This window comes from Carya illinoinensis, chromosome 1, assembly GCF_018687715.1.
Source record: "Carya illinoinensis cultivar Pawnee chromosome 1, C.illinoinensisPawnee_v1, whole genome shotgun sequence".
NCBI classification, from domain to species: domain Eukaryota; kingdom Viridiplantae; phylum Streptophyta; class Magnoliopsida; order Fagales; family Juglandaceae; genus Carya; species Carya illinoinensis.
Genome location: NC_056752.1, coordinates 11,881,346 through 11,896,084, shown reverse-complemented (window position 1 = coordinate 11,896,084; position 14,739 = coordinate 11,881,346). Strand labels below are relative to the sequence as shown.

General features: G+C 37.9%; 1 protein-coding gene and 1 pseudogene across 1 annotated transcript; one reads left to right on the top strand and one right to left on the bottom strand.

Annotated features, from left to right (window-relative positions):
* Nucleotides 1-1,228: 1,228 nt before the first annotated feature.
* LOC122307014 lies at nucleotides 1,229-2,191 on the bottom strand. Its single transcript, XM_043119644.1, has 3 exons — nucleotides 1,988-2,191; nucleotides 1,755-1,832; nucleotides 1,229-1,672 (listed from the first exon to the last, which is right to left on the bottom strand). The coding sequence occupies exons 1-3, from the start codon at nucleotides 2,189-2,191 to the stop codon at nucleotides 1,229-1,231; spliced, it is 726 nt and encodes a 241-aa protein (XP_042975578.1).
* Nucleotides 2,192-5,185: 2,994 nt separating this feature from the next.
* LOC122301785 lies at nucleotides 5,186-11,380 on the top strand (annotated as a pseudogene).
* The last annotated feature ends 3,359 nt before the right edge of the window (nucleotides 11,381-14,739 follow it).

Sequence of the window (14,739 nt, the reverse complement as noted above, 5' to 3'; positions counted from 1 at the left end):
AATTAGTTATTAAATTCATCAAAATAATAATATAATATTATTTTTTTAATAATTTTTTTTCATATTTTATAATTAAACCTACTATATGTAAATTAATAATTTAATTTAATATTTAAATTATTGATTTCTATTTAATTTAAAGGCAGTATATATTGTGCCTTTTATTAACTTATATGGACCTACACACATACATACATATATATATATATGTGTGTGTGTGTGTGTGTGTGTGTGTCAATATTGAAGACAAAGACAATTGTGCCTTTTATTAACTTATATGGATATATTTATATTTATTTATATCGAAGGCAATATCACAAATAATTATATGGAGCTAAATCTCGTATACAGCTGCAACATCTTCTTAAAAGCAAGACAAATTCAGCAGGTGGCATCAATACACATCTCTACAAATTCAGCTCCATAAAAGCTACACATCTCTACAAACTATACTATTAAGTTAAAAAATACAGCTGCAACATCTGGAGCTAATAAAACCTACACAAATTCAGCTTCTTAAGTTAAAAAATGCAGTCTCAAAACAGAAAAATCCAGCCACATAACAGCTGCAACATCTTCTTAAAAGCAAGACAAATTCAGTTGCTTAAAAGCTACACATCTCAACAAATTCAACTTCTTAAAAGCTACACATCTCTACAAACTATACTATTAAGTTAAAAAATACACTGCAACATCTGGAGCTAATAAAACCTATACAAATTCAGTTTTTTAAGTTAAAAAATACAACCTCAAAACAGAAAAATCCAACCACATAACAGCATACAAAATCAGCCTAACTAAATGACATCCATAAACAACTTGCATTATCATTTTAATGTCTAGTTTGCAGATCCAAAAGACAAGTTTAAAAATACAACTTCTATTCACCAAATACTTCCAGCAAATACAAGTTGCATCACATACAATTTAGATTCACAAACACTTCCGAAAAGATAGGTACTTCATAGATTTTCTATCCACAAACATTACCAAAAACTAAACTAACATTCAAATTTTCAACCACAAATTCATCCAAAGATTTCCGTTAAAAAAAAAAATAGAATAAAATCCATTCATAGTAGCTGCCCAGCCACATGCTTCCTCAGGAAGTCTTGTGGCTAAGCAGCCATTAGAAGCTGGATAATTGTTTGGGTCATTCGGATATACCATCTGAATCACTCATTGACTCTTCCCAAATTTTTTTCTGAATTTTATGGAAGTAGGCTTGCTACATGGCATTCATACCAGAAAGATCCTTGCTCATCATCTCAGCATCGAACTTTCTTTTATCAAGCTCCAGTTGTGTACCTCTATCACGATCAGCCTTCGTTTGCCATTCTCTTCTCTCCGCCATGAACAATTGTCTATCCTCGGTCATTGCTCCTAATGCCATGTTGAACTCAGCATCAGATGATTCTTGAGCCTTTCGCTTCCTCAAGTCTTCCTTTTCAGCCTTTTTTCCAGCAGACCTTTCAACATGCTCCTCCACAACATCGTCCAAAATTTCACTTGACTGCTCATTGGAAGGACGTTTATCATGTGGCTTTCTCCTCGTATTCAGCGTATTCATATGTTGATGCCATTTGGGTTGGTGTCTCAAAAGATTCCAAGAATGGTCCATTGTGAAATTTCCTCGTTCCATCTCTTTGTACAATATTTTTGTCTTTTCAATCTGAAAAAAGTTTTAAAGAATAGTGTCAAATAATAAATCTTTGAATAAATAGACCATATTATTAAAGGAAAAGTGTACATACCATATCTTGTTCGGTTGCACCACTCAGGTGCAATGACTCTACTTGAGCTAGATATGCACAAAACTTATTTGTGCATTTCTGAATCATGGACCAACGATTGATCAATGATCCAACCGAACGGTTCATAGTTTGTGGTTTTTTATATTCGTGATAAAATTCAGAAATCTTCTCCCACATTTGAGTGGATTTTTGATCAGTTTCCTGAATGGCATCAATACTAATGTTGAGCCAACCAGAGACAAGTACATTATCCTCCTCAACAGTGAAAGAAGCTCCTCTTTGAACTTTTTTTGTTGGAGGCCTCTTTTCACCGTGAGGGGGGTTGAAGCGACCACAACATTAGAATGCTGTGAGAATGTTGGAGTGGTAATAGGACCTTCTCCTCCACTTTGTAAGAGAGTGGTGAAGAATGGGTCCTCATCCAACAGATTGTCCATCCTAGGAGAATTATAATTATTAAGTTGTCAGACAAAGCAGCACAGACAACGCAGCACAATAAACAAGGCAGTACATTTCAAGCTTTTAACATCAGCATATATAGCAGTATATGACTGCAATTGACACGAAAGAATCTGCTAGTAAGACACAAAAACAGTATAAATATATAGAACACTTTTGAGAATTTAAGTCTGAAATTCTATTTAAATCTGCTACTAAGACACAAACACAGTACCACCTCATAGAGATTTTTGACTAATAAAAACAAAACACCTCATTGAAATTCTACTTAAATATGAAATTCTACATAAATAGCAATCTTTGAAGTACATTTCAACTATAACATTTTTATTTTTTGAAGTCTAAAACAGGTTTACCATTTATTTGCATGAATAGCAATCTCATTCCAGAAAGAATCAATACTAAATGTTATAAGCACACATGAGTTGGTTTTCAGATGTTATGGATCCAGAAAATACAATACCAGAATTTGTGTGGTTGCTAGAGCCAAAAGCAAGACTGAGTGCACTTTAGAAAATCACAAAATTAATAAAACCAAAGTCAGTCATATGCCTTGGAAGCCACCAAAGTTAAGTGCAGTAAGATAAATATGATATTTTTATGTACTTGGTATATTGGAACTCTAAAAATGCTTAGCCAAATGGTTTTATGTGGAGTGTACCCCACAATCTGACTGGCCCTGCCTGTGACCCAAAATAGAGAGGAAATAAATACTTAATGTGTTGGTATAATGAAATTAGTACTAGGTTGTGAGATGGTCAAAATGCTTTACATACTTTTCTTTTTCTCCTCTCGGGCTTTGTATCCACCAAGGACCCCCCTTTCTCTCTCTCTCTGGTTTGGAAAGTTAAAAAACTCTTTTGACCACAGGTTGTTCTCTCTCTCTCTCTCTCTCTAGGTTGGGAAAGTTAAAAAACTCCCATTGACCACATGTTGTTATGGGTTAGACTTCGAGAAGTACAACCCCACCAAGCTTTTTTTTTTTTTTCTTCAAATATGGTTAAAAAAAAAGGAACATGTTCTGTTATTTTAAAATCGTAAACGTTCATTTTTACATTTTTGACTTTGCAGAAAGATTTCTTCTTTTGATTATTATAGATAATTGAGGTAATAAAAGGCTTCAGCTCTACAGGATCCACCTGAAAGGCCAAAGGGCAATGACACTACAGATACAGTGGTAGAGAGCCTGCAGCTATGGACACAATCTGGTGAATCATGCCCAGAGGGAACTGTTCCAATTAGAAGAACCACAGAAAAAGATATTTTGAGAGCAAGTTCTCTTAGGAGATATGGAAGAAAACGAGCAAGACATGTGAGAAGAGACTCTACGGGCAGTGGTCACGAGGTTAGAATCTTGAAGAAAATTAGTTTACACACAAGCATAGAGAAAAGAACACCAAAAGGGTGAATGAAAATGGAAACTGGATTCTGAAAATCTGTCCTGGGAAGTAGTTTTCATTACCACTTCAGCAAAATTCTTCTAAATTTCATTTTTCGTTGTCATCATTTGAAAGGTAAATCTGTTCTGTCATTTACGATCTCTCTCTAATTCCTAGGATCAAGGCAACAAAAGAGCTAATTTTCAGCCTCCTCGCTCAACCTCACCCTCGCTCTCCGATCCATAGGCTGAAAAGTGAACATGTTCACTGCATCATGACCCGCTCTCTAACACCCCATTATCCCCAACTCATCCTCTCCCAGACCCACCACCACAAAAACCACCCTCCGCTCCACCTCAAAACAAAACAAAACAAACAAACAAACAAAAAAAGAAAAAAGAAAAAATGAAAGATAGACCTAGGGTTGCAGAAATTAGGAGAGGAGACGAACCTGAAGGGAGCAGAAGGTTGCGCCAAGTGCTGAAGGAAGAAACCCAGTAAATCACTCTGCTTCTACGTGAAGAAAAGAGAAGGGGAAGAATCGGTGAGGAAATACTGTTACAGAGAGAAATAGAGTAAGGGAGAGAGCAAAAAACATGGGAAGAAAATAGAGAAGAAGATCCCACCTGATTTGAGGAGAGAAACCATGGATTTGCTTTGATTTTGTGTGGAGGAGAAGAGTCCCTTTCGATTTTCTGAGCTCGGACGAAAATGAGAGTAAGAGAGAGAGGGGGGGAGAAAGACGTGGGGAGGGAAAAGAGAGAGAGAGAAAATTAACCGACTATGTATTAAAATTACAATAAAATATAAGGATGAAGGTGATACAGTAGCCTTTCAAATATGAAGGAAGTGAACGAATCACTGTAGCTCAAAACTTGAGCGAATTTCTTTTACCGAATCCAATGCAGGTCAATTTTATGTATATTCATCAAATTTTAAAGATGCATTGGCTTTTGATGAAGCCAATGCCAATGCTCTTACGCAGTTGATGATCAAGTTTTCATGGGCAAGTCATTAAAAACTTGGAAACTTATGCCACAAGAAATTTGAGCCATTTTTAAGCCCCCCGGCCCATTCATACAGAAAATTTTTCTACAATTTTACCAAGAAATAGACTCAAATTCAGAATTAGTCTGTTTCCTAGTAATGACCTCGGACATTACCTCAGAAGTGAAAGTTCAAAACTGAGAATTCTGCTTGGCCATTAAAAATTTTTAGATAAAAATTTTAAGTTTTAAGATTAAATATTAAAATATTATATTTTAATATTATTATTATTTTAGAATTTAAAAAAGTTAAGAAAAAGTTAAATTGTTTATTATATTTTGTATGGAGATTTGAGAAAATTGTAATTATGAGATGAGAATTTTGTGTTTGAGATGAAAAATTCTAATGGCCAAACAGTACCCCTAGTTTTGTGGTCTTACAGTTCTAGTTTGACACAGTTTCTTCACAATCTTCTTCCTCAAAATGTATTGAGTGGGCGAAAATATAGTCATTTTTCACCGTATTCCAATATGCCTATAAAATTATAAATAGAGCTCCCTTCACCATTAATTTTCAATCCGAAGCAGCAACTAGAAAAGCACAATAATGGCTCGAAAGTTGTAGACCCCATTAGCCTTGTTCTGCCTTTTATTGGTTGCCCTCTTCACAAGCTCAAAGGCAGGCGTGATCTCTGTGTACTGGGGCCAGAATGGAAATGAGGGCAGTTTGGCTGATACTTGTGTTGAGTACTGTGGAGTCTGGTCCACACCGCTCGAGCGGAGGCATTGGACGCTCGAGTAAAGTCAGACAGAGTCAAATGCTCGATGTTAACTTGACAGTGAGCTCGAACAGATGCGGGAATGAAGTTCGCTCGATGCGCGCTTGACACGCCGCTCAAGCGAACATGTATTTTATACAGATATAGGGTTTTTTCAGCCGTTTGATTATATATATGATTATTAAATCATATGGCCGTACTGTAGAAACAATGTCGACGTACAGTAATTGATATATCATTGTAGTATGTAATTCCTCACTAATAAAATCTTCTGCAGCTTCCGTGGACGTAGGCAATTTGTCAAACCATGTAAATCTTGTGTCGTGTGTGATTGTTTTCTCGTTCCATATTTATTTTCACTTTATTGTCATTATTTTTCATAACAATTGGTATCAAGAGACAAGATTCGGGTCTTAGAAAAAACGATGGTTGGAGATGAAGTGAAGGCATCGGGGATCGAGAAGTTTGATGGCATGGATTTTGGATACTGGAGGATGCAGATAGAGGACTACCTCTATGGGAAGAAACTTCATCTTCTACTATTGGGAAAGCAACCGAAAAAGATGGATGATGCTAATTGGAATCTGTTGTATCGATAGGTTCTGGGGTTTATTCGATTAACCCTGTTGAGATCTGTTGCACACAACGTCATCAAAGAGAAGGCAACTGGGGATCTCATGGCGGCTTTGTTAGGTATGTATGAAAAGCCGTCAGCGAATAACAAGGTACATTTGATGAAAAAGTTATTCAATTTGAAGATGGCAGATGGTACGTCTGTTGCACAACATCTGAATGATTTTAATACTATCACAAATCAATTGTCGTCTGTTAAAATTGAATTTTATGATGAGATATGTGCATTGATACTATTGGCTTCACTGCCAAATAGTTGGGAAGCCATGAGAATCATTGTCAGTAATTCTGCTGGAAATCTAAATTGAAATATGATGATATTCGTGATTTGATTTTGGCTAAGGAGGTGCGCAAGAAAGATTCAGGCAAGACCTCGGGTTTGAGTTCAGCTCTAAATGTTGATTCTCGAGGGAGATCACAAGACAAGAACTCAAACAGAAGAAGATCAAAATCAAAGTACAAGGACAAGAGCAAGTCGAAGCCTGGTCAGCAGGCAACTTATTGGAATTGTGGCAAAGCTAGCCACATAAAGAAGAACTGTAAAAATCTTAAGAAGACTGAGAATGATAGTACTAATGTGGAAGTACATGATGCACTATTGCTTGCAGTTCATAGTCCAGTTGATGACTGGATACTGGATTCAGGGGCTTCTTTCCATACATCTTTCCACAGGGAACTAATGCAGAATTATGTTGCAGGTGATTTTGAGAAGGTATATTTGGTTGATGGAGAGGCTTTGAGCATAGTTGGGATGAGGGATATTGATATTGCACTCCCTGGCAAGAACAAATGGATCTTGAAAAGGTCAGACACATTTCTGAGTTGAAGAAGAACCTCATTTCTGTTGGGCAGCTCGATGAATGTGGTCATTCAGTGGTGTTCTTAGATAGTAACTGGAAGGTCACAAAAGGGGCATTGGTATTGGCTCGGGGTAAGAAAACTGGTACACTCTATATGACTACTGGTTTGATTGACATTATTGCTACTACCGTTATAGAGAGCATAGCAGATTTGTAGCATTGCAGGCTTGACCGTATGAGTCAGAAGGGTATGAAAGAATTTCTGTCTAGAGCAAGCTACCAGAACTAAAGTTAGTTGATCTCAGTCTGTGTGAGAGTTGTGTTATGGGGAAACAAAAGAAGGTCAGCTTCTTAAAAAGTGGCAAAACGCCGAAGACAGGAAGACTGGATCTAGTGCACACTGATGTGTGGGGTCCTTCCCTAGTGGTATCTCTTGGAGGTTTTCGCTACTATGTCATGTTCATTGATGACCATAATTGGAAGGTATGGGTTTATTTTTTGAAGCATAAATCTGATGTATTTAATGTGTTCAAAATTTGAAAAACCATGGTTGAGATAAAGACAGACTTGAAACTGAAATGTTTGAGGTCTGACAATGGTGGTGAGTATGTTGATGGTGGGTTCAAGAAGTATTGTGCAGCTCTGGGCATTAGAATGGAAAAGACCATTCCTGGGACACTGCAACAAAATAGAGTTGCTGAGCGTATGAACAGAACCATTAATGAACGTGCTAGAAGCAAGAGGTTGCACGCTGGTCTACTACCCACTTTTTGGGCAGATGCAGTCAGCACTGCTGTTTATTTGATAAACAGAGGGCCATTGTTCTACTGGATTGTGGACTGCTTGAGGAGGTTTGGAGCGAGAAAGAAGTCAAATTTTCTCACCTTAAAAGTTTTGGCTATTTTTCTTATGTACTTATTGATTCTGATGCTTGTAGTAAACTTGAAACTAAGTTAAAGAAATGTTATTTCATTGGCTACGGAGACGAGGCATTTGGCTATCGTTTCTGAGATGATCAGGGTAGGAAGATCATAAGAAGCAGGAATGTGATTTTCAATGAGAAAATTATGTAAAAGGATAAGTCTAGTATAGCTTCTTAGTAGCTCCTCAGGAGTCCGAGTTTGTAAGATTGGATAACCTACCAAAGGTCACAATGCAGTGTAGAGATGTGATTGATAGGGAGAGTGGGTCCAGTGCACCCGTTCCTATTATTTCGCAGGCAGTTTCAGAATCGTCCACTCCTACAGTTGCAGTTAGGACTATACGTCCTCCACATCATTTCTCACCTACTTTAAATTACATTCTGTTGACAGATGGTGGAGAACCGTAGAGTTATGAAGAAACCTTGCAAGATGAAAATTCTAACAAGTGGGAGCTGACCATGAAAGATGAGATGGATTCCCTGTTAGGGAATCAGACATGGGAGTTGATAGAACTTCCATCAGGGAAGAAGGCATTACACAATAAGTGGGTATACTGGGTGAAAACTGAGCATGATGGCAGTAAGAGGTACAAGGCCAGACTTGTTGTAAAAGGCTTTCAGCAGAAGTAGGGTATTGATTACTCTGATATCTTTTCTCCTGTGGTGAAGATCACAACCATCAGGATGGTACTGGCTATGGTTGCTATTGAAGATTTATTTCTTAAGCAGTTAGATGTGAAGACAACTTTTCTTCATAGAGACCTTGAAGAAGACATCTACATGCACTAGCCTAAGGGATTTGTGGTACAGGGAAAGGAAGGTTTGGTTTGCAGATTGAAGAAGAGCTTGTATGGCTTGAAGCAAGCTCCTAGACAGTGGTACAAGAAATTTGATAACTTCATGCACAGTGCAGGGTACATTAAATGTCAAGCAGATCACTATTGCTATGTCAGGCACTTTGAAAATTCTTACATTATTCTATTTTTGTATGTAGATGACATGCTTATTGCAGGGGCTAGTATTGATGAGATCAATAATATGAAAAAGCAGATGTCAGAGCACTTTGTAATGAAGGATTTGGGAGCTGCAAAACAAATCATTGGCATGAGATAGAGTCAGAGGTACGTTGAGACTCTCACAGGCTGAATATGTGAGAAAGCTACTCAGCAGGTTCAATATGGACAAGGTCAAACCAGTTGGCACACCCTTGGGCAGTCACTTTAGACTCAGCAAGAATCAGTCACCTGAGGAGGAGGAACAAGATTACATGAGTAAGGTTCCTTATGCCTTAACTATTGGTTCACTTATGTATGCTATGGTTTGCACAAGATCGGATATTGCCCATGCAGTGGGAGTTGTGAGTAGATACATGAGTAACCCAAGAAAACAATATTGGGAAGAAGTAAAATGGATTCCGAGGGTACCTAAAGGGCTCCTTAGAAACTTGTTTGTGTTTCTTTGGAGAGAGTTTGGAGGTGCAGGGCTATGTTGATGCTGATTTAGCTGGAGATATTGATAGCAGAAATAGGACCATGGGTTTTGTTTATACACTTGGTGGTACTGCAGTGTCATGGGGTTTTAATCTACAGAAAATATTTTCTTTGTCTAATACAAAAGTTGAGTATATTGCAGTGTCAGAGGCTGCAAAGGAGATGATATGGCTACAGGGCTTCTTGGAGGAATTGGGTAAAAAGAATCAGAAAGGCACTCTCTACAGTGATAGTTAGAGTGCCATATTCATTGCCAAGAATCCAACATTTCATTCCAGGACCAAACACATTCAAATTAGGTATCACTTCATACGATCATTGTTAGATAACACACAGTTGTTACTTGAGAAGATTTGTGGAAGCAAGAACCATGTTGATATGTTGACAAAGGGTGTTACACTTGAGAAACTGAAGTTGTGTGCAACTTCAGTTGGTCTTCTAGCATGAATACAGGGGCAGTGAGTTGCAGAGGTGGAGGATATCATGTTTGAGGAAGACGGCGATACGACAAGTCTACCAGTCTCCAAGTGGGAGAATTATTGAGTACTATGGAGTCTGGTCCACACCGCTCGAGCAGAGGCATTGGCCACTCGAGCGAAGTCAGGCAGAGTTGAACGCTCGATGTTAGCTGGATAGTGAGCTCGAGCGGATGTGAGAAGGAAGTTTGTTCGACGCGCGCTCGACACGTCGCTCGAGCGAATATGTATTTTATACAGATCTAGGATTTTTTCAGTCGTTTGATTATATATATGATTATTAAATTATATGCCCGTACTGTAGAAACACTGTGGACGTACAGTAATTGATCCATCATTGTAGTGTGTGATTCCTCAATAATAAAATCCTCTACAGCTCCCGTGGACGTAGACAATTTGTCGAACCACGTAAATCTTGTGTCGTGTGTGATTGTTTTCTCGTTCCATAGTTATTTTTACTTTATTATCATTGTTTTTCACAACAGCTTACGCCACTGGGAATTATGGTATAGTGAACATAGCTTTCCTGTTAACATTTGGCAACGGCTAGACCCCACAGATGAACCTTGCCGGCCATTGTGACTAAAGCACAAATGGGTGCACCGGCTTGAGCAACGACATCAGAGCTTGCCAAAACTAGGGCATCAAGGTGATGCTCTCCCTTGGAGGCGGTGCTGGTAGCTATTTCCTCGCCTCTGCTGAAGATGCCAGGTAAGCATTGCTTCTTGTCACTATATTTCTATAGAGCTAGCTTCTTTGGTTTTTAAACTTGAAAAGTTTGAGGTTATATTTAAAAAGTTTCGGTAATGCTACTTATAAGTCGGTACCTAAACACGTCAATTTTTTGGAATCCATTACTATTAATTATATGCAAAAAGTCCAAGCATCAAACGCCTATCGACGATGAAGTTCGCCACATTTATTATTATTGCCTATTTACATCGACTTAGAACTTTTGTTTTGTTTTGTTTTTTAACATCTGTTTTCAAGCGTAGGTGTTTGGAAGGGAATTTACATGTTTTACTGGTCACTTTCACCAAGTAAAAGATCAGAAAATGATGTTCTCTGATACTGTGCAGGAGTGTCGCCAACTACTTGTGGGACAACTTTCTTGGGGGTCAATCCAGCTCCCGTCCATTGGGTGATGCAGTTCTAGATGGCATTGACTTCGATATTGAGGGAGGCACAACCCAACACGGGGACAAGCTCGCAAGGGCACTGTCTACATTTAGCCAACAGAAAAAGGTCTACTTAACAGTAGCAGCACAGTGTCCATTCCCAGACGCTTGGCTAAAAGGAGCACTAGACACTGACCTGTTTGACTATGTCTGGTCCAATTCTATAACAACCAACCCTGTCAATAGTCCAGCAATGCAGACAACCTGAAGAGCTATTGGAATCAGTGGAACACTATTCAAGCTGGGCAGATATTTCTGGGGTTGCCTGCTGCTCCAAAAGCAGTTGGGAGTGGCTACATTCCTCCCGATGTGCTTAATAGTGAGGTTTTGCCTTCTATCAAGAGTTCGTCAAAATATGGAGGGGTTATGCTTTGGTCTAGGAATTATGATAAGGGCTATAGCGCACCTATTAAAAACAATGTTTGAACATTTTGTTTTGGCTTCCACTGAATGTGTTTCAGTTTACAGGATGTAAGGCCTACTATTTATAAATAAAGCAATAATCTCTATTGAATAAAAAATCTGTGAGAAGAAAATCCAGTTATTGAGTGAGTGGTTGGGAAGAAAAAGAAGCAAACTAGAAGATACGGATCTTTCAAAGGGGAGGCAATATTTTATTTGCTTCTACTTTCTTTTTTTTTCTTCCTCTGTTCCAGGCTTGTAATTTCAACCTTCAATCGCTATACTTTCTTCTTTATTAATCAATTATCGTTTTCTTTTTATGGACTGAGGAGATCTTTGGTTCGAACTTAGAAGTCAAAGCATGTAGCTTCAAGTCCCTTTTAACAGACTTGAACTTTAGCCCTATAAACAAACTTCACGAAATGATTTTTAGAAAAAAAAAAAAAAATGTTGCTTCTAAAGGGCTCAAATAAAAGTCTGTTAATCTGCCCTCGTATTAAGATTCTAGATCAATAGATCATTATTATGGTTTACTGGGGCTGGGACAAGAGGAAGGGCATTCATAATTGAAACGCGAGTAACTATTACGTACTCTCAAAATATAAACACGTGATATTTACATCGTATTATAGGATGTCATGTCATTTCAATTGATGATTGCATAAACAATTTTAATTATATAGAAGTATTTAATAATTTTCCTTGAAACATGCACTTCGAGAACAACCACAAAATTACCAAAGCCGGGCATTAAGCTCATGGCTTGCACCGTAGGTGGCGTCGGGAGCTACAATGCCATCTGCTGATGATGGTAGGGGAGTGTAGGGAGCTACGTACTTCCATACTGGGGAAACCAATGTAATTCCATACCACTGGGGGATGCCTTAGTAGATGGCAATAGACTTTGATATCAAGCAAAATCATATTCACAAAACACTTTAAAACATAGGTACCCAATCTGTGACACAAATTATATGACCTTTCAATTAAAATAGGTACCCATTCTCTCAACTTACAAGCTAAGTCAAGGAAAATGTTAGAATATAAATTAAACTATTAAACATAACTCCACCGACCAGCAAATTTGATATATGTCTCCTCTCTTTTCTCTCTACGGAGAATAGAGGTGGTGTTGTTTCTCTGTCTACTCGCCGAAGTATACTGGTCAAGGCAAGAGTTCTCGTTGATCTTCTAGTTTGGTGAATCACTACGGAGAGCTTACAAGAAGTATGGAGAATCTAAAACTCAGTGAAGAGGAGGATACGAAAATTGCATTGGAGAGTAGTGCAACTCGTGATGTTCAACGTAAAGGGGAGAGGTGTCTCATTGGTAACATATGGATTGACAGATCCATATGAAAAAACATTGTTGAAGCAACGATGGCAAAGGTATGAAGGTTAAGTAAGTCTGCTACATTCACAAAAGTAGGAACCAATGTGTTTACAAATTCGTTTGCCATTCATGCTGATAGAGAACATGTTATAGATGGGCATCTGTGGCTCTTTGAAAATTGTCTCTTTGTGATTAACCATTTCGATGGTTTCACACAACCTAGCTTGTTGAAATTTGATAAGGCTACCATGTGGGTTCAATTCCATAATATGTCGCTAGTTGGAATGGATAGGGAGTGTGGTGAAAAGTTGGGAAGATCATTGGGGGAAGTTGAATCAGTGGAAGTTGAGGAGAATGATGTGGGATGGGGTAACATCTTGAGAGTAAGAGTTCTATTAGATCTATGGAAACCACAGGACAAAGGAAGAACAATTACATTGCATGGCATGAAGTATTAGATTCTGTTACAGTATGAAAAGTTGCCTCGTTTTTTATTTACGTGTGGAAGAATTTTGCATGAGGGAGCTGTTTGCTCAAAGGCTAATGAAAGAAAGGAAGAATCTCCACAATTTGGTTCTTGGCTATGAATGATAATGGATGGTAGAAGGCAACGTACCCAACCAAGGGGGAGACCTAGTATTATGGAAAAACATGACAACAAGGTGGCTAGGAATGGTAGTGCGATGGAGGATGAAGGTTCTCAACAAGGGGCTCATTCCCTTGAGATGGTAGGTGCAAGGATTTTGGCGAAAATCATGAAAATAATTATGAAGTTGATGCAACTATAAGGAAAGAAGACGTTAGAGGAAGTTTGGAGGGCGCCCCGGGGCCGCCGGGGGGGGGGGGATGACTCGTGGTCGAATGTGCTTCCAAGTGTAGAAGTGTCAAGTTGTATCAAGGATAAGTCCAGGATCGTATTCCACAGGGACAATGGGTTATCAAAGCGAATAGAGATTTGTGAGTAACAAATGAATCAAGTATGAGAGATGAAAATAAAATCCAAATGCAATGCAAGAAGATAATTGAAGTTGAAATTAGAGTTTCTAAAACAAACAAATTAACGAACACTTGGGTTGGGTGTGAGACTCTCTTTATTTCGGATTCTAGATAATTTTCTCGATTAACAATCCAGTCAAGGCATTGATAAACGGAAGATAAAAAGTTATGCTCAAGCTTTGCAATATTTTTTCTAAGGGATTCTCTACTTTACTAGCCAAATATACATTAACAATCAATCGAGAGAAGCCTTGATAATTTTCAAGCTTTTGTTGTGCCTTACGTCAACAACAAAACAAGAGCAAGAGCCACAATCTACTTTCAATTCAAATTAGACTAGTAATATAGAGTAATCATCATTTATCGACAAAATATTGCACTATACTAGAATCCAAAACAAATCAAGTCTCGTTCCACAACCCAAGTCTTAGAATTAGCTACACATGATGTTTCTAATAATAAAAATTAATCTGAGTAAAGCCATAACAAAAACTGAGTACAAAAAAAATAAACTCAAAATAAAGATGAGCCTAAACGAATGAGAAATCGCAGCAAAGGAAAAATAAAGCAAATCTCAAGCCTATGCCGCGTCGAACGAAATGATAAGAAGAATAAAATAAAATAAATAAGCTGCTTTTTACACTGCAACGTAAAGAAAGAAAATAAAAACTCTTAAGAACTAACTACTGACGAACCAAAACGAAAAGAAGAAGAAATAAAATAAATAATCCAGCCAGCGTCTCAAACGAAAATCAAAACAAATGAAAGAAGAAAAAGAACAAAACCAGCTTAACCGAACGAAAGAAAAGAAGAATAAAATAACTACTGCAGGTCTGGAATGAAAACAAGATGTAAAGCTCTGCTGCGCTGAACGAACAAACCAAAAAGAAACAGAGAATAATCAAATAAAACTGCTGCTTAGCGTCTGAACGAAAGAAAGAAAATAAATAGAAACTGAAACTCCACTTCTGCTGTTTTCCAACTTAAATGAAAAGAAAGCAAAAAGAAAGAACAAAACTAACAACTCCCAGCTAAACCACTCTGCTGTCCGAATGAAAAACCAAAGAAACAGAGAAGAAAACTAAATAAAACTGGCTGCCCAGCGTCTGAACGAAAGAAAGAAAGTAAATAACAACTCAAAGCTACTCCCCCC

Coding starts and splice junctions, on each gene's coding strand:
- LOC122307014 (XM_043119644.1), bottom strand. CDS start 2,191: ATGGACAATCTGTTGGATGAGGACCCATTCTTCACCACTCTCTTACAA. Junction 1,833..1,987: donor GGATAATGTACTTGTCTCTG/GTTGGCTCAACA, acceptor TCCATGATTCAG/AAATGCACAAATAAGTTTTG. Junction 1,673..1,754: donor GTGCAACCGAACAAGATATG/GTATGTACACTT, acceptor AACTTTTTTCAG/ATTGAAAAGACAAAAATATT.